The sequence below is a fragment of the Macaca thibetana genome, chromosome 10 (assembly GCF_024542745.1).
Source record: "Macaca thibetana thibetana isolate TM-01 chromosome 10, ASM2454274v1, whole genome shotgun sequence".
NCBI lineage: Eukaryota > Metazoa > Chordata > Mammalia > Primates > Cercopithecidae > Macaca > Macaca thibetana.
Window position 1 is genome coordinate 94,616,975 of NC_065587.1, and position 26,131 is coordinate 94,643,105.

The window sequence follows — 26,131 nt, forward strand, 5'->3', positions numbered from 1 at the left end:
TCACCCTCAAGTTCAAAGTTTCACAGCTCTCCAGGTTAGGGGCATCGTGCACTGATGTCCTTTGCTAAGGCAAAACAAAAGTAACCTTGGCTCCTGGTCCCAGCAAGCTCCTCATTTTCATGTGAGACCTTCTAAGCCTGCCCATCACTGTCCATCCTTCTGTCACCTTTTTAAGTATAACTATTTAACAAGTCTCTACATTGGTCCAAACTTTTCCACATCTTCCTGTCTTCTTCAAAGACCTCCAAACTCTCCAACCTCTGGCCGTTACACACTTCTCAACCTGCTTCTACATTTTCAGCTATGTTTGTTGCAGCCTGGCAATGTGGTAAAACAAGAAAAATCCATTTCAGGGGAAAAATTAATGCAGGCTTCAGATATTTGCCTGAAAAGATGCTGAGTGCTGATTGCCAAGACAACAGGGAAAAGGACTTGAAGGCATTTCATAGCTCCACTTCCCAGGAATAATTTTCTGTATACTCAGAAAGAAAAGAGGTTGAACTGGCTCATGATTCTGCAAGCTTTAAATAAATCATAGAGGCTCCCACTTCTGGGAGGACACAGGAAGCCTCCCAGTCATACCAGAAGACCAAGCTACAGTGGGATGTTGTATATGGCAGAAGTGGGAACAAGACAGAGAGAGGAAAAAGGTGCCACACCCTGTGATACAACCAGATTTCCCGAGAACTCCTTATCATAAGGTCAGCATCAAGAAGATGTGGCTTAACCATTGGTGAAAGATCTGCCCCTACCACCCCCACCCCTCACTGATTCCAAACAAAAGCCTGAGGCAGAGGCAGAGCCTCTTGGAAAGCCTCTACTAGGGCAGTGGAAAAAGAAAATATATATATATATATATATATATAAAAATACAAATATATATGTATATAATATAAATATATATGTATATAATACAAATATATATGTATATAATACAAATATATATATTTGTGCTTGGATGGTCCACGCAGGTTACTGTCCTCTAGACCACAGATTCCTAGACCCACCAAAAGCTTGCACTCTCAGTATGGAAAAGCTACAGGCACTCAACAGCAGCAAAGCCCATGAAAGCAGCCATGGGGCTAAAGCCTGCAAAACCGCAGGTGCACTGCCCTAGTAGAGGTTTCCCATGTGACTCTGCCTCTGCAGCAGGCTCCTCCCTCTTTCTGCTACCCACCACCCTCTCACCACCCTACTGCCAGCCTACTCCTCCCCACCCTACCCACTGGTTTTTCCTTCCACCGCTACTAACCTGTTTATGATTAAATCACCTCCCACCAGGCCGCACCTCCAACATTCAGGAATACACTTCTCCATGAATATTTTAGGGAAACACAGCCAAACCATGTAATTCTGACCCTGCACCCCCAAATCTCATGACCTTCTCACAGAGAAAAATACAAACATGCATTTTCAAAAGTTTCTCAAAGTCTTAAATCAATCCAGCAGTAACTTAAATGTAATAAGTTCAAGTCTCATCCAAGACAAGGCTGCAATCCTTCCTGCCTAGAAGTCCCTGAATGTGAAAGAGAAGTCCCTTCTTTCAGGTTACAATGATAGTGCAGGCACTGAGTAAGCTTTCTCAATCCAAAGGGAAGATTTTCCCAGAAAAATAACACAACTGGGACACGGGCCCAAGGCGAGTCCAAAGCCCAGCAGGACCGCATTCATTTATCATAAATATCACACAGACTGCATTAAGGAGATAGAATTTAACCATTTGTGAAGGATCTGCCACCCACAGTGTCCATCATGATTAAATCACCTTCTACTGAGCCCCACATTTAACATTCCCCGTTACAATTCCACATGAGTTTTGGTAGGGACACAGAGCCAAATCATATTATTCTCCCCTTGCCCCCCAGTCTCATGTTCTTCTCATACTGCATAATACAACGATGCCTTCTCTACAGTTCCCCAAAGTCTTAACTCATTCCAGCATTTACTCAAATGTCCAAAGCCCAAAGTCTCTTCTGAGACAAGGCTGCAGTCCCTTCTGCCCCTGAGCCTCTGAAATACAAAGCAAGTTAATTACTTCCAAGGTACAATGATTGTACAGGGATTGGGTAAGCATTCCAAGCGAGAAAGAAGAAATTTGCCAGAAAGAAGGACAAAACAAAAATGGAACTTACAGACCCCATGCAAGTCAAAAACCCAGCAGGCCAGTCATTCCATACTACAGTTCCAAATCATCTTTTCAGAATCTATGTCCACATCCAGAGCACATGGTGGTGTGATGGCTGGGATCCCAAGGTCTTGGGCAGCTCTGCAGTGGTGCCACCGCAGAATCTTTTCCCTATAGCTTCCCTCATGGGCTGGGCTGGTGTTGAACGCCTGTAGCTTTTCAACACTAAGGGTGCAAGCAGTTGGTGGGTGTATGCAACTGGGGTCTAGAAAATGGTGCCTCCCTCTGTGTTGACTCCAACCCTATCTATACTCTCTTTCTGTTCTGCCCAAGTAGAGGTTTACCATGAGGCTCTGCCTCTTGGAAAAGCTTCTCGCTGGACACCCAGGCTTTCTGATATATCCTCTGTAGTGTAGACGAAGGCTCTGAAGCCTCTAGTGTTGTGCTCTGTGCACCTGCTGGCTTAACACTATGTGGAAGCCGCCAAGGCTTGGAGCTTGCACCCCTGAAGCAGTGACCCAAGCTGTACCTGTGCATCTTTCAGCCATGGCTGGAGCTGGAGCTGCAGGGATGCAGGCAGCAGTGTCCTGAGGCTGCACACAGCAGTGGGGCCATGGGGCTGGCCCAGGAAAACATGCTTTTCACCTAAGCCCCAGGGCCAATGACAGCAAGGGCTGCTTCAAAGAGCTTTGAAATGCCTTCAAGGCCTTTTTCCCATTGTCTTGAATTATTAGCACTGGGTCCCTTTTTATGCAAATATGTGAAGCCCTCTTGATTTTCCCCCTGAAAATCAGCTTTTCTTTTGGACCACTTGTCCAGTTGGCAAATTTTCCAAAAGTTTAAGCTCTGCTTCTCATTTAAATATAATTTCCAACTTATGGTCATTTCTTTGATCACACATAAGAGCATGGGCTGTTCAATGTAGGCAGGACAACTCTTGAGCTTTGCTGCTTAGAAGATCATTCCACCAGATACATCACCCTCAAGTTCAAAGTTTCACAGATCTCCCAGGCAGGGTCACTTTGTGGCCAATTACTTTGCTAAGGCAAAACAAAAAAACCTTGGCTCCTGTTCCCGGTAAGTTCCTCTTTTTCATCTGAGATCTTCTAAGCCTGGCCTTCACTGTGCATCCTTCTCTCAGTCTTTTAATCACAACTATTGAACAAGTCTCTGCAGTGATCCAAACTTTCCCTCATCTTCCTGTCTTCTGCCAAGCTCTCCAGACTCTCTAAGCTCTGGCTAATACCCAATTCGGAACCGCTTCTACATTGTCAGCCATCTTTGTCGCAGGCTGGCAATGTGGTAAAAGAAGAAAAGTCCATTATCAGGGAGAAACATCTAGAAGGTCTCCAATATTTGCATTAAAAAAGGCCCAGTGCAAATAACCAATAGATTGGGGAAAGGTCTAGAAGCCATTTCATAGGTTCACTTCGCAGCATTAATGTTCTGTATGTACATGAGGAAAAGAGGTTTAATTGACTCACAGTTCTTCAGGCTCTAAAGAAAGCATAACTGTTTCTGCTTCTAGGAGGACTCAGGAAGCCTCCCAATCATATCAGAAGACCAAGGAGCAAAGAAATATTTCATATGGTAGGAGTAGAAGCAAGATAGAGAGAGGAAAGAAGTGTTATATCCTGTTATACCACTAGATCTCATGAGAACCCACTATCAGGAGATCAGCATCAAGAAGATGGTGCTTAACTACTGGTGAAGGATCCACCCACCACCCCATATCCACCCCCCGCTGTTTGCAAGCAGAAGCCTGAGGCAGAGGCAGAGCCTCTTGGAAAACCTCTACTAGTGCAATACAGAAGGAAAACATGGGCTTGGAGCCCCCACGCAGGACACCACCATCCTCCAGACACCAGAGTCATAGACCCACCAATAGGTGTGCTATTATGTAGATAAACAGGTATCTACAATGGTCCCAATTTTCCCTCATCTTCCTGTCTTCTTTCAAGCTCTCCAAACTCTCCAACCTCTGGCTGTTACCCACTTCTTAACCTGTTCAGCTTTCTTTGTTGCAGCGTGGCAATGTAGAAGAAAAGAAGTTCCATTTCAGGGGAAACTTCAAGAAGGCTGCAGATGTTTGCGTTAGAAAGAATTCCAGTGCTACTCGCCAAGACGATGGGGGAAAAGTCATTGAAGATATTTCATAGATTCACTTGGCAGTACTTATTTTCTGTGTGATCGTAATGAAAAGGGGTTCAGTTGGCTCATGGTTCTGCAGGCTGTAAAGAAAGCATAGTGGCTTCTGCTTCTGGGAGGACTCAGGAAGCCTCCCAATCATACCAGAAGGAAAGCAGCCATTAAATGTTTCATACGGCAGGAGTAGGAGCATGCCTGAGAGAGGATACAGGTGCCACACCCTGTTATAAAACCAGATCTCATGAGAACGCACTATCAGGACATTTGCATCAAGAAGATGGTGCTGTTTAGCACCATAAGATGGTGAAGGATCTGCCCCGCAACACACCTCCATCCCCTACTGCTTCCAGACAGAAACTGGCTGCAGAGGCAGAGCCTCCTGGAAATCCTGTAATATGGCAGTGCAGAAGGAAAATAAGGGCTTTGAGTTGTCATGCAGGAGGCCACCATCCTCTAGACCCCAGATCCATAGACCTACCAACAATTCCCACCGTCAGTATGGAGAAGCTACAGGCACTCAACACCAGCCCAGCCCAGGAGAGCAGCCATGGGGGCTAAAGCTGAAAAACCACAGGTGCACTGCCCTGGTAGAGCTTTCCCATCAGCCTCTGCCTCCGCAGCAGGCTCCTTCCCCTTCCTACCCACCCACCACCCTCGCACCACCCTACAGCCAGCCTACTTTTCCCCACCTTACCCACCCTTTTTTCCTTCCACCCCAGCCCTCCCATCCATGATTATATAATCTCCCACCAGGCCCCACTTCCAACATTTGGGATTACAATTCCACATGAGTATTTCTAGGGGCACACAGCCAAATCATATCATGCTGAACTTGAGCCCCCCAAATCTCAGGTCCTTCTCACAGAGTAAAACACAGTCATGCCTTTTCAAAAGTTTCCAAAAGCTTAACTCATTCCCACATTAACTCAAATGTAAAAAGTTCAAAGTCTCATCTGAGACAAGGCTACAATCTCTTCTGCCTATGAGTCACTGAAGTTAAAAGTGCATTCGTTTCTTTCAAGGTACAATGACGGTACAGGTATTGGGTAAGTTTCCTCAATCCAAAGGGAAGAAATTTCCAAGAAAAATAACACAAATGGGACCACAGGCACAATGGACACCCAAAACCCAGCAGGCCAGTGTTCATTCAATCTCACAGCTCCAAAATCGTGAAGAGAACTCACTATCAGAAGGACAGCATCATGGACATGGAGTTTAACCATTTGTGAAGGATCCACCCCACCCCTGACTTTCACCCATAACCCCACCACCTTCCCCTCAATTCTCCCCATCCCAATACCCCCCAATTCTCCCCACCCTTCCCCATCCAAACTCCACTCTCCACCACGATTATATCACCTTCCACCAGTCCCCACCTTTAACATTTTCCATTACAATTCCACATGAGTTTTGGGAGAGACACACAGAGATAAATCATATTATTCTGTCCCTGGTCCCCCAAATCTCATGTCTTTCTCACATTGCAAAATACAATGATGCCTTCTGTATAGTGCCCCAAATCTTAACTCATTCCAGCATTTACTCAAATGTCCAAAGCCCAAAGTCTTATCTGAGACAAGTCTGCAGTCCCTTCTGCCCATGAGCCACTGAATTATAAAGCAAGTTAACTACTTCCAAGGTACAATGATTACACAGGCAATGGGTAAGCATTCCCAGCTGATAGAAAACAAAATTTCTAGAAAGAAGCACAAAACACAGATGGGACTCATAGGATAAATAAATGTCCAAAATCCAGCAGGCCAGTCACTCAATCCTACAGCTCCCAAATCATCCATTTAGAATCCCTGTCCCACATCCATTGCACAGGGGTGTGAGGGCTGTGCTCCCAAGACCTTGGGCAGATCTGCACCTGTGTCTTTGCAGTATTCAGCCTCTGTGGCTGCTCTCATGGACAGGGCTGGTGTTGAGTGCCTGTAGCTTTTCCATACTGAGGGTGCAAGCTGTTTGTGGGTCTATGAATCTGGGGTTGGGAGGATGATGCCTCCCTGTGTGGGGACTTCAACCTTATATGTCCCTTCTTGGCTCCCCTAGTAGAGGTTTCCCATGAGGCTCTGCCTTATGGAAAAGCTTCTTCCTGGACATCCAGGATTTTCTGTACATCTTCTGGAATCTAGATGGGGGCTCTCAAGCCTCTGTTCTTGCTGTAAGCACCTGCTGGCTTCACATTATATGGAAACCATCAAGGCTTGAAGCCACCTCTGAAGCAGTGACCCAAGCTGTACCTGTGCATCTTTCAGCCATGGCTGGAGCTGGGGCTGCAGGGATGCAGCCAGCAGTGTCCTGAGGGTGCACACAGCAGCAAGGCCATGGAGCTTTTCCAGGAAACCATTCTTCTCTCCTAGGCCCCAGGGCCTGTGACAGCAAGGGATGCTGCAGAGGTCTCTGAGATGCCTTCAAGGCCTTTTTCCCATTGTCTTGTCTATTTGCACTGGACTGGTTTTTATGCACATACCCTGAGGCTTCTTGAATTTTCCCACTCAAAATCAGCTTTTCTTTTTGAACACTTGGCCAGGCTGAAAATATTCCGAACTTTAGGTCTCCACTTCTCATTTAAATAGAAGTTCTATCTTGAAGTCATTTCTTAGGTAACACATAAGAACACAGGCTGTTCAATGCAGACAGGATACCTCTTATGCCATGCTGCCTAGATGTTCATTCCACCAGCTACATCCTGAATCACCACCCCCAAGTTCATAGTTCACAGATCTCTGGGGTAGGGTCACTGCACAGCCATGTTCTTTGCTAAGGCCAATCAAATGGAACCTTGATTCCTGTTAACAGGAAATTCCTCATTTTCATCTGAGACCTTTTAAGTCTGGACTTCAGTGTTTATCCTTTTGTCAGCCTTCTGATCACAAGTATTTAACAATTCTCTACAGTGGTCCAAACTTTTCCTCATCTTGCTGTCTTCTTAGCTTTCCCAACTCTCCCGACCTCTGTCTTTTACCTACTTCTGAACCTGCTTCTACATTGTCAGCTCTCTTTGTCACAGCCTGGCAATGTAATAAAAGAAGAAAAGTCCATTTTCGGGGGAAAATTCACAAAGGTTTCAAATATTTGCATGAAAAGAAGCTGAGTGCTGGTTGCCAAGACAAAGAGGAAAGGGCCTTGAAAGCATTTCAGGGCTCCACTTTACAGCACTAATTTTCCATATGATCATAAAGAAAAGAGGTTTAACTGGCTCATGGTTCAGCAGGCTGTAAAGGAAGCATAGTGGCTTCTGCTTCTGGGAGGACTCAGGAAACCTCCCCATCATACCAGAAGGCCTAGGGGCAAGGACATGCTACATATGGCAGGAGTAGAAGCAAGACTGAGAGAGGAAAGAGGTGCCACACCCTGTTATATAACCAGATCTCATGGGAACACACTATCACAAGGACAGCATCAAGAAGATGGTGCTTAACCATTGGTGAAGGATATGCCTGCCACCCCCACCCCCTGCTGTTTCCAGGCAGAAATCTGCTGCAGAGGCAGGGTTCTTGGTAAACTTCTACTAGGGCAGTGCTGAAGGAAAATATGGACTTGGAGCCCCCACGCAGGTGGCTACCACCCTCCAACCCCCAGAATCATAGTCCCACCAACAGCTTGCACCCTCAGTGTGGACAAGCTACAGGCACTGAACACGAGTCGAGTCCTTGACAGTGGCAATGAGGGCTCAAACCTGCAAAGCCACAGGTGCACTGCCCTAGTAGGGGTTTTCCATGAGGCTCTGCCTCTGCAGCAGGCTACTACCCCTGCCTACTACCCACCACCCTCGAAACCACCCTACAGCCAGCCTATTCCTTCCCACCCTCCCCCCCTTATTTCCTTCCACACCCCCCGCCCATCCATAATTAAATCACTCCCTCCCCATCCCTCATCTTTCCATCATGTTCCAATCCCTCCAAACCCTCCCCAATCTTTGTTTGCTAGCCACTACTGAGCCTGCTTCTACTTTTTCAGGTATCTGTATAGCAGGCTGACTATGTAGTAATAAAGCAAAACCCAATTTAAGGGGAAAAATTGAAGAAGACTTCAGAAATTTGAATACAAAAAAGCCCTGTGCTAATAGCCAAGACAAAGGGAAAAAGGCCTTGAAGGCATCTCACAGCTCCTCTTGGCAGTTTTACTTTTCTGTATTATTGTAAATAAAAGAGGTTTAATTGACTCATGGTTCTGCAAGCAGTGAAGGAAGCTTAGTGTCTTTTGTTTCTGGAAAGAATCAGGAAGCCTCCTAATTATATCATAAAGCCAAGGGACGATGAGATGTCTCCTAAGGCAGGAGTAGGAGGAACAAAAAATGAGGACAGAGGTTCCACAGCTTGTTAAACAACCAGATCACATGAGCACTCACTCACTCTCAGGACAGCATCAAGGGGATGGTGCTTCATCATTCGTGAATGATCCACCCCCACACAACTTTTATGACTAAATCTTTTGCCACCTAGGCCCCATCACTAACATTAGGAAATAGAATTCCGCATGAGTTTTGGTAGGGACACAGGGACAGAATAGTCCCTGATCCCAGGAATCTCATGTCCTTCTCACATTGCAAAATACAATCCTGCCTTTCCAGCATGAGTCTTAACTCATTTCAGCATCAGTTCATTTCAGCAGTAACTCAAAGTTACAAAGTCCAAAGTCTCATCTGAGTCAAGGCAACAGTCACTTTTGCCTATGAGCCTCGGAAATAGAAAGGGAATTCACTGCTTCTAAGGCACAATGATGGTACAGACATTGTATAAGCTTTCCATATCCAAAAGGAAGACGTTTTCCAGAAATCTTCTTATATCTGAGACCTCCTCAGCCTGGCCTTCACTATCCATGTTTCCGTCAGGATTTTTGTCACAACCATTTAAACAGTCTCTATGATGTTCCAAAAGTTTTCTCATCTATCTATCTTCTTTTGAGCCCTCCAAACTCTTCCAACCTCTGCCCATTACATGGTTCCAAAGCTGCTTCCACGTCCTTGAGTATCTTTATAGCAATGTTCCAATCCTCATTTGCCATTTTCTGTATGATTTGTTTTGAAAAAGAGGTTGAATTGACTCATGGTTCTGCAGGGTGGACAGGAAGCACAGTGGCTTCTGCTTCTGGGAGGACTCAGACATCTATCAATCATCGTGGAAGGCAAAGAAAGAGTGAGTAAGTTGTCTCACATGGCAAGAGGAAAACATGGAGAGTAGGGAGGTGATGTAGAGTTTTCAGTGACTAGATCTCATGAGAAGTTGCTCATGATTGTGAGGATGCTACAAGGGGATGGTGCTGAACCATTCATGAGAAATTTGCCTTCACAATTCAATCACCTTATACCAGGATCCACCTTCCACAATAGGAAGTATAATTCAACAGGAGATTTGGTGGGGACAATGCAAATTACATCATTAATCTTTGAGTATAAAGACATCCACAGCAGGATTTATCCAGCCAACTTCTCGGAGATTCTTTATAGGATTTGAGGCCTATAGCACATACACTAAAATATTCATACTTCAAAAAGCAGTAAAGTGGTATTATTCTTCCAAAAGTTACAATGGTAGTTTAGGCATTCATAGCATGATTTAATTCATGTTTGCTACTGTTTCTATTGTATCATCATATTAACTGTTTCCTACACAATTCTGTATTCACCTGGATTTCAGTTGATCACAAAACCATCCTTGTGCTACCACCGATAGCGTGTACTAGCTCTTTGCTCTAGTGTTATTATTCTCTGTAGAATGAATCCTTGAACTGGAAGCAGTCCACGATCGAGTATCTAGTCATTCAACACTATCAATTCCTGGGTGGCATTTTGAAAAAACAGTATCTTTTGCTGCAAGAAATGCAGCATCTGTGAGTCCATGTCTCTCACTGGAATTGGATGAAAGTGGTGAATTTCAGCCAAAGTAGCCAAAGAAATCCTGTTCCTGCGATTCTGACGTCATCAGCCTCTGCACCTCTGTCTTCACTTCTGTCACATATTGCCGGCTCTCCGTGACTTTGGTAAGAGCGTCCTTGTGCATGTGGATGGTGTCCAGGATGTTGGTCTGGTGTTCCTGAGACAGCACTAACAGGTCCATGACTGGGTCCAGGTCCTGCCTGGGCTGACTGGCAAAGAGCTCACTGATAGTGTGGAAGGCCTCTATGGTGAAGTGGATGGCCTGGTCCAACTCCAATGCCTGGCTGAGGCTGAAGTGTTGGCTGCCATCTGATGCTCTTTCTTAAAGCCTGTTACCATCATCTGCTTGGATGTCAACTCACTGGCTGTGAAGTTGAGCTGAGTGCCCTGTTGTCTATCTTCTCGGTGAAGTACTTGAAGCTGTCAATCTTGCTCTCCCATTCCTAAAGGTTGAGGGTCACTCAGGGTGGGCTCAGGGACAGGAAGAATCTGGGACTCACCATCTCATCCTTCTCAGCCTTCCTCTTGCCCTGTCTCCACGCTGTCTCTTCAGTGCTGGTGGGGCACATCAGGAAGTGACAAAGGATGTGGCACCGTGCCCACACCCAGAAGCTGGCCGTGTGGTTCATCCACCAGACTGGGCCCTTTCTGCACTTGAACATAGATGCCACTTCACCACTGATGCCTTCAATGCTGCCAGGGAGATCTTCGCCAATCAGCCCAGGCAGGACCTGGACCCAGTCATGGACCTGTTAGTGATGCCTCAGGGACACCAGGCCAACATCCTGGACATCATCCACATACACAAGGAAGCTCTTACCAGAGTCCTCCTCAGGATGGTCTGTGGTCTGCCTCTTGGCACCCAAGAAGCCCACAGTGCTGTAGAAGCCCTGATGCATGGGCTGGAGCCCCAAAGGCAGTGCACAGCCTGCTCCTGAGGCTGCTGCTCATATCCTCTATGTGACTCCATTTGCAGCACAGTTGTTGCACTGAGGCCTGTGCATGCCAGGCAAGGCCAAGCTGGCTCAAAGAGCAACCAGCCACCTCTGCAAGGGTGTGCCAGGAGCAGGTGGACCAGTCACCAACTCACTGCCAGTCAGGGTCAATCGGTTATTCTGCCCTGGAAGCAGGGCCCCAGTGCCATCTGCTTTTCCTCAGGCCTCCACTTCATCAGCTGTCAGGTGGTGGTCACTCAGGGTGTGAGAAGCTGGCCATCTCTGTTTACTTGAGTGGATGAGGTTGGTGGCTGGTCCACCTGCTCCTGGCACACCCTTGCAGAGGTGGCTGGTTGCTCTTTGAGCCAGCTTGGCCATGTCTGGCATACATAGACTCTGGGTACTGACAAGCTGCTCTGACTGAGCTTGTCCTGTCTTGGGCCAAATTCTAAATCTGGCCAGGGCCACAGAAGGATGAGTCCTCTGGGTGGTAATCCTGGCTGCTGCAGGGGGGTGCATGGTGCCTCTCCCATCCCAGGGCTCAGGATGAGGCCGACTGAGATAGGACCCTTTAGGTATGGGACTTGTGCCTCAGAAGGTGGCCTCTGTCACAAAGATTGGGTGAGAAGATGTATGGCATGCTGCTGGCTGCCAGGGCTGTTGGGATGACACATTCACCCTTCCTTCCAGGGACCTCAAAGTGACCAGCTTTCCCTTTAAGAATGACTTCTTAAGGCCCAGGAGTCATCTAGGGCTGCAGGGCAGATGGCCGCATGCTGCCCTGGCTTCTTCCATGGTGAGCTGGTCACTACCCACCAAGGGGAGTCACATGCAGGCACCATGCAGGGCGCTTGTCTCTGGACCTGCGTCTTGGTTATCATGGAGCCAGACTGGGCCTGGTGACAGGGCCCTGATGGGGTTGTCCTGGTGGTCCTGGGGGTGTCCAGATGAGATTCAGAATGGAATTGCTGTGAGGATGAATGAGATGACTGTCAGCACAGAACAGGCACCCGGTGACTGTTTAGGGTTTATCCTCAGTAGCTGCCCAGAGGCCAAAACCTCCCACCTGATAGCGACTGTCCCCAAGCCAGGAGGAAGAGAAGAGAGCAGGTTCCACTCACCTGAGTCTGATGAGTCAGCTGTGCTGAGATGTGCTTCTCATGTAGAAAACAGTCCTTCACGCAGAGCCACTCACGGACTCTGCTGTGTACCTCTAACTGCTCCACAACACAGAGGCGATGGGGGCTCAGCAACAGTGACATCGTGGGGTGACACAACCCAGCACAACTGGAGCCTGCTTGGGTCAAGAGGGCCCAGAGTCAGTGTCCTCTACCCCCTGAACTGACACGTCTGCATGCAGTGTGTTTGTGCATGTGTGTGTGCCTGTGTGTGTGTGTATGTGTGTGTTTGTCTTGCTTCTCTGGCCAGGCTTAGCTTCTACACTCAGGGGAGCACCCAGGTCTCACCACTGTCACAACCAGGGCCCGTGGCCAGCATTAGAGCCTCTACAGGTGCTCTCCAATCTCTGCCTTCCCCATCCATGGGGGTCCTGGGGATGCAGACAAAGGAGGGGCACCGGGTAGAGCAGAAAGGGCTGGCATCCTCTCTAGGTGGAATACAGGTCCTGTGTAAAGTTGTAGGTCTGCCAAACAGTGCTGGATACAACACATCTTCTCATCTTCTTTTACCAGCCACCTGCCAGGGTGCCCTGACTCACCTTCCCTGCAGATGGAAGCAAGGAGACTCCACAGACAAACCCTCTGCCTGAGGTCACACAGTGGCCAGATGGCCACATTCCTACTGACCAGCCGCCCCTGACCAGATCCCTACTGACGAGGACCCTAATGACCACTCCTCCATTGACCAGGTCCCACTGACCAAGTCCCAACTGACCATGTCTTCCTAACCAGGCTCACACTTAATCGGCCTCATGGGCCAGACTCCACTGACCAATTTCCCACTGACCTGGTCCCCACTGCCCAGGTTCCCACTGACAAGACCACAATTTCCCAGGTTGTCGCCCCCCCATCCCTCACTGAACAAATCTCCATGGATCAGTCCCCAGCGGACCAAGTCCCCTCTGACCAGGCCCTCACTGACCAAGCTCCAAGCCACTAAGGCCCCACACTGACCAGGCCCCTGGTATACTGTATAGGCTCCACCAACCAGTTTTTCATTGTTTATGTTCCAACAGATGAGGCCCCACTAATAAGACCCCCACTGACCATGTCCCCACTGACCAGGCTTCCAATGACTAGGTTGCCAGGTCCCCACTGATGAGAACTTTACTGAGGAGAACACCACTAACCAGGCCCCTGGTGATCAGGTACCAACTGACTAGGTCCTAATGACCAGGTCATTTCTGACCACGGTCTACCCACCCGGCCCCTGAGCAGTGCTGCTTAAAGTCTCATTACCATGCCCCCCCTTAGCCCACAGACCCTCCCTCCCTGCATGCATGCCCAGGGGTCAGGCCCTGGGGGTTTTCTTGGGACAAGGCCTCTCCTCCAAGACACAGGGAGAGACAGTCAGCCTCAGGCTCCAGGTAGCCAGCTTCACACTCATCCCCCAAGGCCCTCATGGTTCATCTCAGAGGAGACAGTGAGGTGGCCTGGCACAGCCTGGAAACCCCATCTACCCTATTCCTGAGTGTCAGAGTGGGAGGAAGGGAGGGACATTTGGCAGACGAGACACCCTGTGCTGCTGGGTCTCCCGGGGCCCTTCCCGCAGAGCCCAATCTAGAGACACAGCACAGAGGCTGCAGGGAGACTAACCCAGAACCCTTGAGGCTGAGCCAGGGACCACATGAGGACTGACCCCAGACAGCCAGAAGGCCCTTTGCTAGTTTCTTGGTACCTCAGTGGATGCAGCAGCTGTTCTTCTGTTGAGGACCAGTGAGCACACGCTGGGGAGGGCTCGCCTATACTTCCTCAGTGGCTCCACCTCTGATTCCAAAAAAAATCACTCATTTCAGGGCTGGGGCAGAGAAAACACAAGATTATCTTAGAACATCTTGTGCCAGAAAGTAAAAAAGTGCTGACAGAGTAACAGGCACAAATCAAAAAGACATAAAGAGTCAGCTTAGAATATCTACCACTGGCCTAATCTTGGGGAATTGGAGCACCAGAAACATGAGCTTTCCCTTCTCCCTTATTTATTGTTTTTATTTCTCCATGTAGAACAAAGAAGAGAATCAGAAAATAATCACCTGGCAACCATTGCAGTAATAATTGTTCAAACACAAGTCATCCATGAAATGCCAAATCTAGTGTGTTTTGAGGAGTAACCAGATATTTACAGAGCCTCAGATCATCACCACACAAAATACGGTTCAACTACAAAAAGAAAATCGTAACATTAACATGGACAAGCCTGGCAGGTACTCCTTAGGTCTCCTAAGTAATAAAAACTGTGATATGCAAATAAGTCTTCGATGACCTTTACTAAAGAATCAATGATGACTTGGTTGTTTGGCTGTTTAAATAGCTGGCATTTGGGCAATTTGAGTATGTCAAACTCAATAATACTGGTTTTCATCTTCAAGATCCACTTAAAACTGAAGGAGACTGAAAAACATCATTTAAAATACCCTACAAGTTACCTTCATACATATGATACAAAAATATCCTACTTCAGTAAAGATTGTGATGTTGTATATTTTATGAGAAACAATTAAAATGTTGTGAAAATAGCCCAGTAATAAAGTTTTATAATCTTTTATATCACAAAATTTGTCCTTATGATTTTATGGTTAAATATTCTCTCGATTAGACGTGGCTTACCAGTGGATTCTGTAGAAGAAAGTAGACGGGTGAAAGTGTCCAACACAGCAACAGCTGGAAAGAAAAACAAAGAATTATGTTCTTTACCTAAAACACTTTGGTTAGCTCAGTGTGATTTTAAAAACTAAAGAGTTGAGAACTTTATCAGAGTTAATAAGAATGAGAAATATGTATGTACATTTACAATACAAAATTACTATTAAATAATTTACACATGGCATTAAATCTAATTGTGTTTAAATATCAGAGCTTTTTCATTCTTCATTCATCTACTCAACAGACACGTGCTAAGATTCTAGAACCAGCACTAGAATTTCAAGATGAAGATGGTATGGTCCACCTCCCAACAGTCATAAGCTATACCCAAAAAAACCAGACAAGACAATGTCCATATAGAGTCATGGATACACGAGAGGTGTACAGCAGGGCACTACTGGAACACACAGAAGGGTCCTCTATCCCACTTTTATGTCAATATCATGGGCTTTCTGGTGGAGGAGATAATATAACTTGATACCTGAAGGACAAGGAAAAGCTCATCAGAGAGAGGGAAGAGGTGCAGGCAAAGAGCCTGAGGTGGGGAAGAGCCCTGCAGAGTTCCGCTCCGTCCAGTTTGGCGCTAGAGCAAAGGGCAGAGTGCAGTAAGTGGTGAGAGACAAGGCTGAGTAACTTGACAGGAATCACATTGATGTGGGTGTTTTTATTTCATGGTGAAAAAGTTGGAAGTTTTCCTGAGAACAGACATAAGCCAATGACACAGTAAATGACAGGAGATTTAAAATGTCACTTGTCAAGTGACTGCCTACTAAGGGTTATTGCTCAGCTAAGTATTTCTGAATGAATTTGACATCTGTTGGCCTTCAATCTCTACCAAAACCCTGAGAACTTGATGATGCCTTTGTTTTCTGAGAATCGTTTCAGGGTGCTGGCTGACAGTTCCATGAGGATGGAAAAACTTAAGAAAGTGTAGAGCCAGTGAAAAAGAGATGCATAGACTTCTTGGGAATTTTTGAAGCTATGGGATGTGATGAATTTATGGTGCACAAGGACAGTCTTCTCTGTGGAAGTTTTTGTTTTCATATCTTTCATTAGATGTGCATAAGAGAAAAATACTTAAGGTGGTATCTACTAACCCAACAATGAAAAGGAATGCCATTTGTTATTAAATTTTATTTCTAAAATAAACCTAAATTTAAGGAATAAATTTTGGTAACATACTTCTCTTTGTCTCTCTAATTATTTGTTCTACACAGTCCAGCTCCATCTAAAATAAGTGAAAATAATAATAATGTTTAAGTTAAACACGAAACATTATCATGAAAATATAATATATCACTTACAAATTGTGGTCTTTAGTATTTTTAGTGACTAGACATAACTTGAAGTTTGCTTCAAAAGAAAAATAATCACATACATAAAGTAAATTTTCTACTTATTTTAATTTAGATAACAGAGGATGTATCTGTGTAATGTTGCTTAGAGTAATTGGACAAAAACACAGTTAATATTGGTCTATTGCATATACATAATTTTAGAAAGGTGGTGTTTATTAGTACAAAGGTTAAACAATGGCCAGGTGTGGTGGCTCATGCCTGGAATCCCAGCACTTGGAGAGGCCAAGGCAGGAAGATCACGAGGTCATGTGATCGAGACCATCCTGGCCAACATGAGGAAACCTGGTCTCTACTAAACATACAAAATTAGCTAGACGTGGTGGCCCACACCTGTAGTCCCAGCTACTGGGGAGGCTAAGGCAGGAAAATTACTTGAAGCCAGGGGTTGGAGGTTGCAGTGAGCCAATATTGCACCACTGCACTCCAGACTGGCAACAGAGTGAGACCTTTTCTCAAAAAAGAAAAAAAAAATTAAAGTCATCTTTTACAATGAATGCATTACTTTGAAATTCTTAGCAGAACTCTCCCCTTTATAAAAGTTTAATCTGTTTTTTTACTCCAATAAATTTTTATCTTAAAAAGAAATTTCTATTCTCTACTTATACTAAACTTTTTTATGGTAAATTTTTCTTTTATTAATTTTTTTTTCTAGTTTGTATTCTCAATTAAGGTGGTACCTGTGGAGGTTTTTTCCAAAGGTATATTGAGGCATGCCAAGATTTGGAGTACAATTGAACCCATCACATAAGTAGTGAGCATATGACCCAATAAGTAGTTTTTCAACCTTGGCCCACTCTGTCCCTCCCCGTTCTTATTTCTCAGTGTCTATTATTCCCATGTTTATGATAATGTGCACCCAATGTGTAGCTCTCACATGAGTGAAAGCAGGAGATATCTGGTTTCTGTTTCTGTGTTAGTTTGAGTAGGGTAGTAGATTCTAGCCGTATCCACGTTGCTGCAAAGGGCCTGATTTTGTTCTTTTCATGGCTGCAAAGTATTCCATTGTATATATGGAATTCTCCAATCTAGCTTGGATTTTCAATCTACCTTGGATGCACCTGGATTGACTCCATGTCTTTGCTATTTTGAATAGTGCTGCAATGAACACACATGTTCATGCATCTTTATGTTACAATGATTTATTGTCCTTTAGGCATACCCCTAGTAGAGTAATGAGGTTGCTTCATCCAACGGTCATTCTTAGTACTTAATTTCCAAACTGCTCTCCATAGCAGCTGAACTAATTTATATTGCCACCAACAGTGTGTGTTTCCTTTCCTCCACAGCCTCCCCAACATATATATATATATGTTTATATATATATGTTTTTACTTTTTAAAAAAAGTCATTCTGACTGGTGAGAAATGGTATCTCACTGATGTTTTATTTGGCATTTCTCTGATGATTATCAATGGTAAGCATTTGTTAATGTGTTTGTTGGCCACTTACATATGTTATTTTGAGAAGTGTCTGTTCATGGCCTTTGCCCAGCTTTAACGGTGTTATTTATTTTTCGCTTGTTGATTTGTTTAGGTCTCTTATGGATTCTGGATAATAAGCATTTGCTGTATCCATAGTTTGTGAATATTTTCTTGTAATATTTAGGCTATCTGTTTAATCCAGTGATAGTTCCTCACGCTGTGCAGAAGCCCTTTAGCTTAATTAGACCACACTTGTCAATTTTGTTATTCTTGCAGTTGCTTTTGAGGAGTTAGCCATAAATTAATTGACAAGCATGATATCCAGGAGAGCATTTCCTAGGATTTCTTCCAGGATTTTTATAGTCAGAGGACGTACTCTTATGTAAGAAAGGCACAAACTGATTTTTTTTTTTTTTTTTTTTTTTTTTTTTGAGATAGTCTCCATCACCCAGGCTATAGTGCAGTGGTATGATCTTGGCTTACTGCAACCTCTGTCTCCTGGGTTCAAGTGATTCTCCTCCCTCAGTCTCCTGAGCATCTGAGATTACACATGCCTGCCAACATGCCTTGCTAATTTTTGTATTTTTAGTAGAGACGGGTTTCATCATGTTGGCCAGACTGGTCTCAATCACCTGACCTCAGGTGTTCCACCTGTCTCAGCGTCCCACCTGTCTCAGCGTCCCAAACTTCTAGGCCTTGGGACTACAAGTCTGAGCCACCGCGCCTGGCCAAGCACAAAGCTTTTAACATAAAAAAGGAAATTAACATTTTAGGGTTTTGTTTAATTCATAAAATGCAATTAAATTGGATTCTACTAAATAATAAGCATCCATATGTGGTAAAGTGTTTGGATGCCAATCATTCAGTTGTGATTATGGGTGGGAAGAGTTGAGATGGTGCAAATAAACTTTTCTTAAAAGTTTTTATTTTCAAGATGGAGTCTTGCCCTGTCACCCAGGCTGGAGTGCAGTGGTGTGATCTCGACTCACTGCAACCTCTGCCTCCCAGGTTTAAGCAAGTCTCTGCCTCAGACTCCCTAGTAGCTGGGAATACAGGTGCCCACTCCCCACCTGGCTAATATTTTTTTGTACTTTAATAGAGATGGGGTTTCACCATCTTGGCCAGGCTGGTCTTGAACTCCTGACCTTGTGACACACCTGCCTCAGCCTCCAAAAGTGCTGGGATTACAGGCATGAGTCGCCGTGGTGTCTGCTGCAAACAAACTTTAAAAGTGACATGGGCTGGGCGCAGTAGCTCATGCCTGTAATCCCAGCATTTTGGGAGGCTGAGGCAGGTAGATGACAAGGTCAGGAGTTTGAGAACAGCCTGGCCAATAGGGTGAAACCCTTTCTCTACTAAAAATACAAACATTAGCTGGGTGTAATGGTGGGCGCCTGTAGTCTCAGCTACTTAGGAGGCTGAGGCAGGAAAATCGTTTGAACCTGAGAGGTGGAGGTTGCAGTGAGCCGAGATGGTGCCACGACCCTCCAGCCTGGACAACAGAGTGAGACACTGTATTAAAAAAAAGAAAAGAAAAGAAAAGAAAAAAAGGTGGTAGTATGCACTGCAACTAAACTAGAATTAGAGAGTAAGCCAAAGCATCTCAAGGTATATCGTCAGTTATTAGGCAAAAACATGCAATTTCTAAAACCTAACTTAAATGCAGCTTTTAAAGACATTTTAAATGTGTCAGTTTAGTCACATGTATTGAATAAAGCTAGGAAATGGGTATCTCTTGAAAATGAGAGCTCCAGGGAATTAAAAAATGTAAAGTTCCCCTTTCCTTTCTGTGTTAACATAGCTAATTATGATGTTTACTTAACATGCATAAGTCAACAGAACAACTCAGTATTTTACCAAATTACAAAGAGGAATTATATTAGAGAAACGAAAGCCAAAAGAGAAACGATCATATAACTAACCTCAGTGAAGTAGTTCTTGCAGTTATTTGAAGTCTGTGGGTTTGAAGCAGGAATTCTGATGGGCATTTGGGGAACATATTTTCTGTTGAGTCCTCTACTAGTAAGATTTCCAACACAAGGTGACTCTGGGTCTCGCCTTGTAGGAAGAGTGCTGAGAAAATGTTTCATCCGCTCTTTCTCCATAAGAAGCTTGGCGCTGATCATTGCTATTTTCTTATTCGATCTGTAAAGATAGCAAAGACAAATGCTTAGTATTTCATTTTTCCTTAAATGATTCTTAATGACTTGCAGTTTCTAAAACGTTGCCCTGAGAGTAAACCAAAGTACCCACTAAACGGTGTTTTCACACCGAAGATGTGTGACAGCATACCTGTTGTAAGCAATTATAATTGTAAAATCATTCTAAAGAAGCACCCGTGTTTCTAAGGTAATTTATACTGAACAAGCAGTTCAAACAAAGTAGACAGGGGAGAGAAACGGCTGTCAGTGATGCACGGCTCACCAGGTGAAACTTGCTGCTTTCTAAAATGGCTCCACTTGTGAGATTCTAAAGATTCCATTAGAAATACTTGTACTTAAAGGGTAACTATGCAGGAAAATGAATATGTTGATTTGTTGGAGTATAAGAACCACTTCACTGGAAATCATTATATCAAAACATCATGTTGTAAAATGAACAACAACAACAAAAAATCTAGGAATAGTTGTGTTTAGTAAGGAAATTTTAGGTTTCACCCTTGCACATTTCACCCATTATCTGGGAACAATTAAGCATTTGGCACTGAGGAAGAACTCAGAGCAACAGCTCCTGGGGAGAACTAGATGGTGTGGCTTGGAATGAAAAGAACTAAAGCAGCGCTGAAGGCAATTAGCCCCCAGCACTGTGACCAAGGCACTGGAGTGGGGGGCTTGTTCTTTCTGCCTTCCACACAAATCTTCAGGCTGAACAAGGTGTTACTTTTTAACCACTTTGTGAATTACACTTCTTTAAATTCCTTGATAATTATTCCCTATTTCACAAGGATGCCTTTCTGTAACACCTTGAAAATGTTACACAAATAGTCTTTCTTGAGACACCCTCTATTGATAATACTAAAAATCACAATTAAAAACGATTGTGCCCAGAGTAGCAGTACCACTCGACACTTTGGGTGTAGGTTGTGATCTACCGAAAAATAAATTAAACTCATTAATCTTTCTATTTAGGGAAACTCTGACAAGTAATTTTATAACAAGATCGCTTTATGAATTATAAAGCTTCAAAAATACTTAGTGACAAAAACTAACAGATCAGATTAACTACATGAGAGTTTTCAGAGGAAAAAAGTCATACAAAAAGCAAAAAAATAAAAATAAAAAATAGAAATGGGACAGACATTATCCTTGACTAATATTTTAAAGGTAACATTATTTACTAACATTATTTTCCAAAATTACATTATCAAATTAGCATTCACTTCGTACTAATCTCCTGAGGCCATCTCACTAAAAATTATGTTTTCAAAACAAATTAATGAGCTTAATTCATTTCCTACGATTGCATGTTTTGACTTACTTTGTTATTTTTTTTGACATGGAATTGTTAGCTTTCAATGCTGCTGCAAAGGCTTCCTTATATTCTTCCAATTCGGTTGTAACCTCTTCATAAGCAGTTTTCATTTCGGAGAATTTACATTCCACATCTTTAAGGGCGAGTTCCTTCTTATTTAGTGAAGCCATGTTATCCTTGCTTAACTGCTCCAATTGTTTTTCATGTTGTGCTTGTGTCTAAAACGAATGAAAAGAATACACTTTTAAAACAATTATAACCTAATTACCATATGTTTTTTGCCTTTCATTTTGAGTCAGTGATTCAAAGAGCAATTTTGAATATGTTAAAAAAAAAGAGGCTGGGCCGGGCGCGGTGGCTCAAGCCTGTAATCCCAGCACTTTGGGAGGCCGAGATGGGTGGATCACGAGGTCAGGAGATCGAGACCATCCTGGCTAATACGGTGAAACCCCATCTCTACTAAAAAAATACAAAAAACTAGCCGGGCGAGGTGGCGGGCGCCTGTAGTCCCAGCTACTCGGGAGGCTGAGGCAGGAGAATGGCGTAAACCCGGGAGGCGGAGGTTGCAGTGAGCTGAGATCTGGCCACTGCACCCCAGCCTGGGTGACAGAGCAAGACTCTGTCTCAAAAAAAAAAAAAAAAAAAAAAGCAAAAAGAGGCTGGAGCTTAACATATTTATCAGCAATATCCAAAAAACTAATAACTGATTTCAGAATTAAGTCTAATTTATACAAATTTGAAATCATAATTATGTTACTGTTAATGTAATCTGGTCATACAAGAAGTAATAGAATCCATTCATAATTTTAAAAAGTGATCAAAGAACAATGTAGCTTAAGACCAATTTGAAAGTATCACATAATTTCTAAATCACAATTTTTTCTTATGCCAACTGGTCTTAATCATCAAATGACACCATAGTGAGAATCATTACTCTGAAAGATTGATCTTGTCATAGTAATAATGGAAATTTAAATGTTTAAAAGAAAAAACAGATGCCATTTTCTTTCTAGAACTCTACAAAGCAAATTGCTACAAGAGAGGCAGAAGAAACACAATATATACATATCCAAAATACAGTTTGCAGTGAAATAAATGAAAGCACATTACAGATAAACTTACCTGATTTAAAAAACTAACCTGTAAATGGATTTCTTCTAATTTTTCTATTGCCTGCATTGCCTTTTTATCTAGCTCTGATTTATATTCTTGTACTTTGCCAAGTTCTACCATATTGTTTTCCATATGTGTCTTAAGATTTAATATTTGTTCTTTCAACATCTTTTTATCCTCCTCAAGTTTTTCACATTCCTGTTCTACTTTTCTCATAGATAATAACTCCTGTTGAAGAACTTGATTGTTTTTCACCAAATTGACACATTTTGAAGATACAGCTTCCTTCTCTGCCATAAGATCATCAAACTGCATGAATAAAATAATATAGTTTGATATAGACTAAGAATAATCTAATACAAAACCAATAGCAAATTTTGAAAAGTATTTACTTGCAATAAAATGTTATCTGTAACACAGTACATTCTTCTTCAAATGTAAAGCCTTAAATTACTCTGAATTTTAAGAGCAAAGTTAAAGCTACCATGAGTCACAAAAATATATGCTTTACTGTCATCATCTTTCCAGAGAACTTTTGCACTTCATCTGACTTTTATTTTCCTGATAATACATTTCTGTTCCTCCTTCAATGGCACTAAGTGATCTCTCAGTGAAAAGTGTCTAACCCCCTCCCTCATTCTCACTCCCCATAATATGTCAAAACGGTGTCAGACATATCATAGTGGGTGATTTAGGCCAAAGTCAATAAATGGCTCTGGGAATAAGACTTTGAAAATAATTTAATACTCTATACTAGGGATGGTGGCTCATGCCGGTAATCCCAGCACTTTAGGAGGCTGTGGCAGAAAGATCACTGGAGGCCAGGAATTTGAGATCAGCAAGAGCAAAATAGTGATACTCCCATGTCTATATATATGTGTGTGTGTGTGTGTGTGTGTGTGTGTGTGTGTGTGTGTGTGTATGTGTGTGTGTGTGTGTATATATATACTTATTTTTAATTATCTGGGCATGGTGGCTTATGCATGTAGAGCCAGCTAGTTGGGAGACTGAGGCAAAAGGATGGCTTGTACCCAGAGTTCAGGGCTGCAGTGAATTATGACCACACCACTGCACTTCTGCCTGGATGACAGACAAAGACCGTATTTCAAAAAGACACAAAATAATGAATCCTGTAAATAAGGATTCAATGCCATAAGCCTTTCCTTAGACTGCAAATGTTTCAGGACAATTTGAATTGCATTTTAAGAAGTCATGATTCTTGGGGTAAAGGCCATAGCATACAGCACCCAGAAATAAATCCACATATTTAAAGCCAACTGATTTTGGACTAAGGTGCCAAGAACATACATTGGGGAAAGGACAGTCTCTTCAAATGAATGGCACTGGGAAAACTAAATATCCATATGGGGAAGAATGATACTAGCTTCCTCTGTAACATCATATAAAAAAGAAACTCATAATCAATTGAAGACTGAAATGTAAGGCCCCAAATTATCAAACTACTGTAAGTAAATATAGGGAAAATGCTTGAGGACATTAGTCTGCACAAAGATTTTTATGGGTAAGACATCAGAAGCATAGGAAAAAACAAATGATAGACCAATGGTAGTACATTGAGCTAAAGAGCTTCTGGCCAGCAAACAACTGAGTGAAGAGAAAACCTGTAGAGTGGGAGAAAATATTGTCAACTATTCATCTGATAAGGGACTAATATGTAAAATGTACAAGAAACTCAAACAACTTGACTGTTAAAAAAAAAATCTGAGTTCAAAATCGAACAAAATATCTAACTATACTTGTTTTTAGAAAAAAGAAATACAAATAGCCAACAAATAAATTTTTAAATGTTCAGTATCACTAATCCTCAGGGAAATATAAATCAAATCTACAATGTGATAGAATCTTGCTTCAATTTGAATACATTGCTGTCATTGAAAAGATAGAAAAATAACAAATGCTGGTGAGGCTCCAGAGAACAGGAAACTCTTACATGCTGTTGGTGGGAAGGTAAATTAGTGCAGCCACTACAGAAAACAACACGAGTTTTTCTCACAAATCTAATAATGGGACTGCCCGGGGACCCAGCAACCCCACTACTGGGTATTCAGGCAACAGAAAACAAAACAACAGATCACAAGGATATCTGTCCTCACATGTTTATTGTAGCACTATTCACAACAGCTAATGTATCAAATCAACCTATATGTCCACCACCAAATGAATGGACAAAATCCTGTGGTACACATACACAATGGAATACTATTCACCATATAAAGGAATTAAACCCTGTTATTTGTGGCCACGTGGATCAGTCTGAGGGATGTTATGTTAAGTGCAGATAAATACTGCACATTGTCACTCATGTGTGGGAGCTAAAGAAAAACTGAGGGCTGGGTAACATGGCTGATGCCTGTTATTTCTTAGCACTTTAAAAGACCAAGGCAGGAAAATCACTTGAGGCCAAAAGTTCCAGTGCACCCTGGACAACATAGGGAGGCATCTCTACAAAGTCAAAAATCAGACAGGTGCAGTGCTGCATGCCCATAATCCCAGCTGCTCAGGAGGCTGAGGTGTGAGGATCATGTGAGCCCAAGAGTTTGAGGCTACAGTGAACTATGATCAAACCACTGTCTCCAATCTGGATGACTACAGTTGCCCAGAGCCCAGACTACACTAGAAAAGTCCTGTCTCTTAACAACAACAAAAAAGCTCACAGAAGTAGGAGAGGGGAGGCTGGTTAATGGATAGAGAATTACAGTTAGATAAGAGGAATGAGTTCCGGTGTTCTGTGGTATTGTGGGGTGAATATGGCTATGATTTATAGTATGTTTTTTAAAAGCCAGAAGATTTTGAATGTTCATAATTCAAAGAAATGAAAAATGACTGAAGTAGTAAATGTGCTAGTTAGCTTGATCATTACACACTATGTACATGTATCAAAATGTCACTCTATGGCCATAATTATGTGTGTGTGTGTATATATATATATATATGTCAATTAGAACAGAAGCGAGGCTATATTCATCCCATTTAAAAACAGAATATGGGCCAACCTTATTGACTTCCTTCTAATGAATAGAATGCAGTAAAAGGGATGCCATGTGGCTTCCCTATCTCAGACTGCTTTCCCTTCGAACTCAGCCCCCAGATTGTGAGAGAGATCAGGCCACAAAGACAGCCTGGCAGTGCCAGGGTCAGTGTTCATGCTGCCTGCCCCAACCAAGGTTCCAGCCAATGGCCAGTATCAGCCATCAAACACGTGGGTGAGCAAAGCTTCAGATGATTCCATTTCCCCAAATGATCAGCTGTTCCTAGAGAAGCTGAGGGGAGCAGAGACAAGCTCTCCTGGCCAAGCTTTTTCCAAACCACAGGTTCATGAACAAACGAAATGTTTTTCTTGTAAGTCACAAAACTCTGGGTAATTGTTAGAAAAATAAAGGTTAAAAGAGAAAACAGGAAACATAACTTGTGTAGCAGAAAAGAGTCTCCTTTAAAGTAGGATCTAATAAATGTTGAGATTTATTCACTGATGGCAAACATTACTGAGAAGCAGCAGATAACCAGGAGAGAGACATAAGCTGCTGAGGAGGAACTTTTCCTAAAACCCCCTTCAATTATGAGCTCTGATAACAAGGCCAGGGTGTCTCCTTACAATTTCCCCTCAAGTTAGGAGACCAGACTGGGAAGCAAGAAGACATATGATTTGAGAAACAACTAGAAATACTTGGTTACATAACCAAAATCAGACATTTACCTGATTTCAATGAACTAAAATCCTAAAAGAAGAAGCTTTGAGTATTTATTAAATCGATCTAGTGTTCAATTTTCATTTTCCTTTTCTCAGTGAGGAAATAAGGAGAACATTATGGAATGATTTTTAGTCTTCAAAGAAGTAAAATA

General features: G+C 43.2%; 2 protein-coding genes across 3 annotated transcripts in view; both read right to left on the reverse strand.

Moving 5' to 3' along the window:
* LOC126929834 (uncharacterized) overlaps positions 1-26,131 on the reverse strand; it is a 794,775-nt gene that overhangs the window by 16,737 nt on the left and 751,907 nt on the right. The window lies entirely within an intron of this gene.
* On the reverse strand, positions 14,306-22,679 carry LOC126929833 (ankyrin repeat domain-containing protein 18B-like). The gene is made up of 6 exons (XM_050746498.1): positions 22,298-22,679; positions 21,164-21,375; positions 19,609-19,831; positions 16,090-16,135; positions 14,872-14,925; positions 14,306-14,424 (listed from the first exon to the last, which is right to left on the reverse strand). Exons 1-6 carry the CDS (start codon positions 22,583-22,585, stop codon positions 14,402-14,404), a joined length of 846 nt encoding a protein of 281 aa, XP_050602455.1. The 5' UTR covers positions 22,586-22,679; the 3' UTR covers positions 14,306-14,401.

What these genes read in the sequence shown, in the direction of transcription:
- LOC126929833 (XM_050746498.1), bottom strand. Translation starts at nt 22,585, where the DNA reads ATGCAGTTTGATGATCTTATGGCAGAGAAGGAAGCTGTATCTTCAAAA. An exon ending in TAGAAGAAATCCATTTACAG is followed by an intron (nt 21,376 to 22,297) that starts GTTAGTTTTTTA and finishes CATTCGTTTTAG; the next exon opens with ACACAAGCACAACATGAAAA. An exon ending in GCAAGAACTACTTCACTGAG is followed by an intron (nt 16,136 to 19,608) that starts GTTAGTTATATG and finishes CACTTATTTTAG; the next exon opens with ATGGAGCTGGACTGTGTAGA.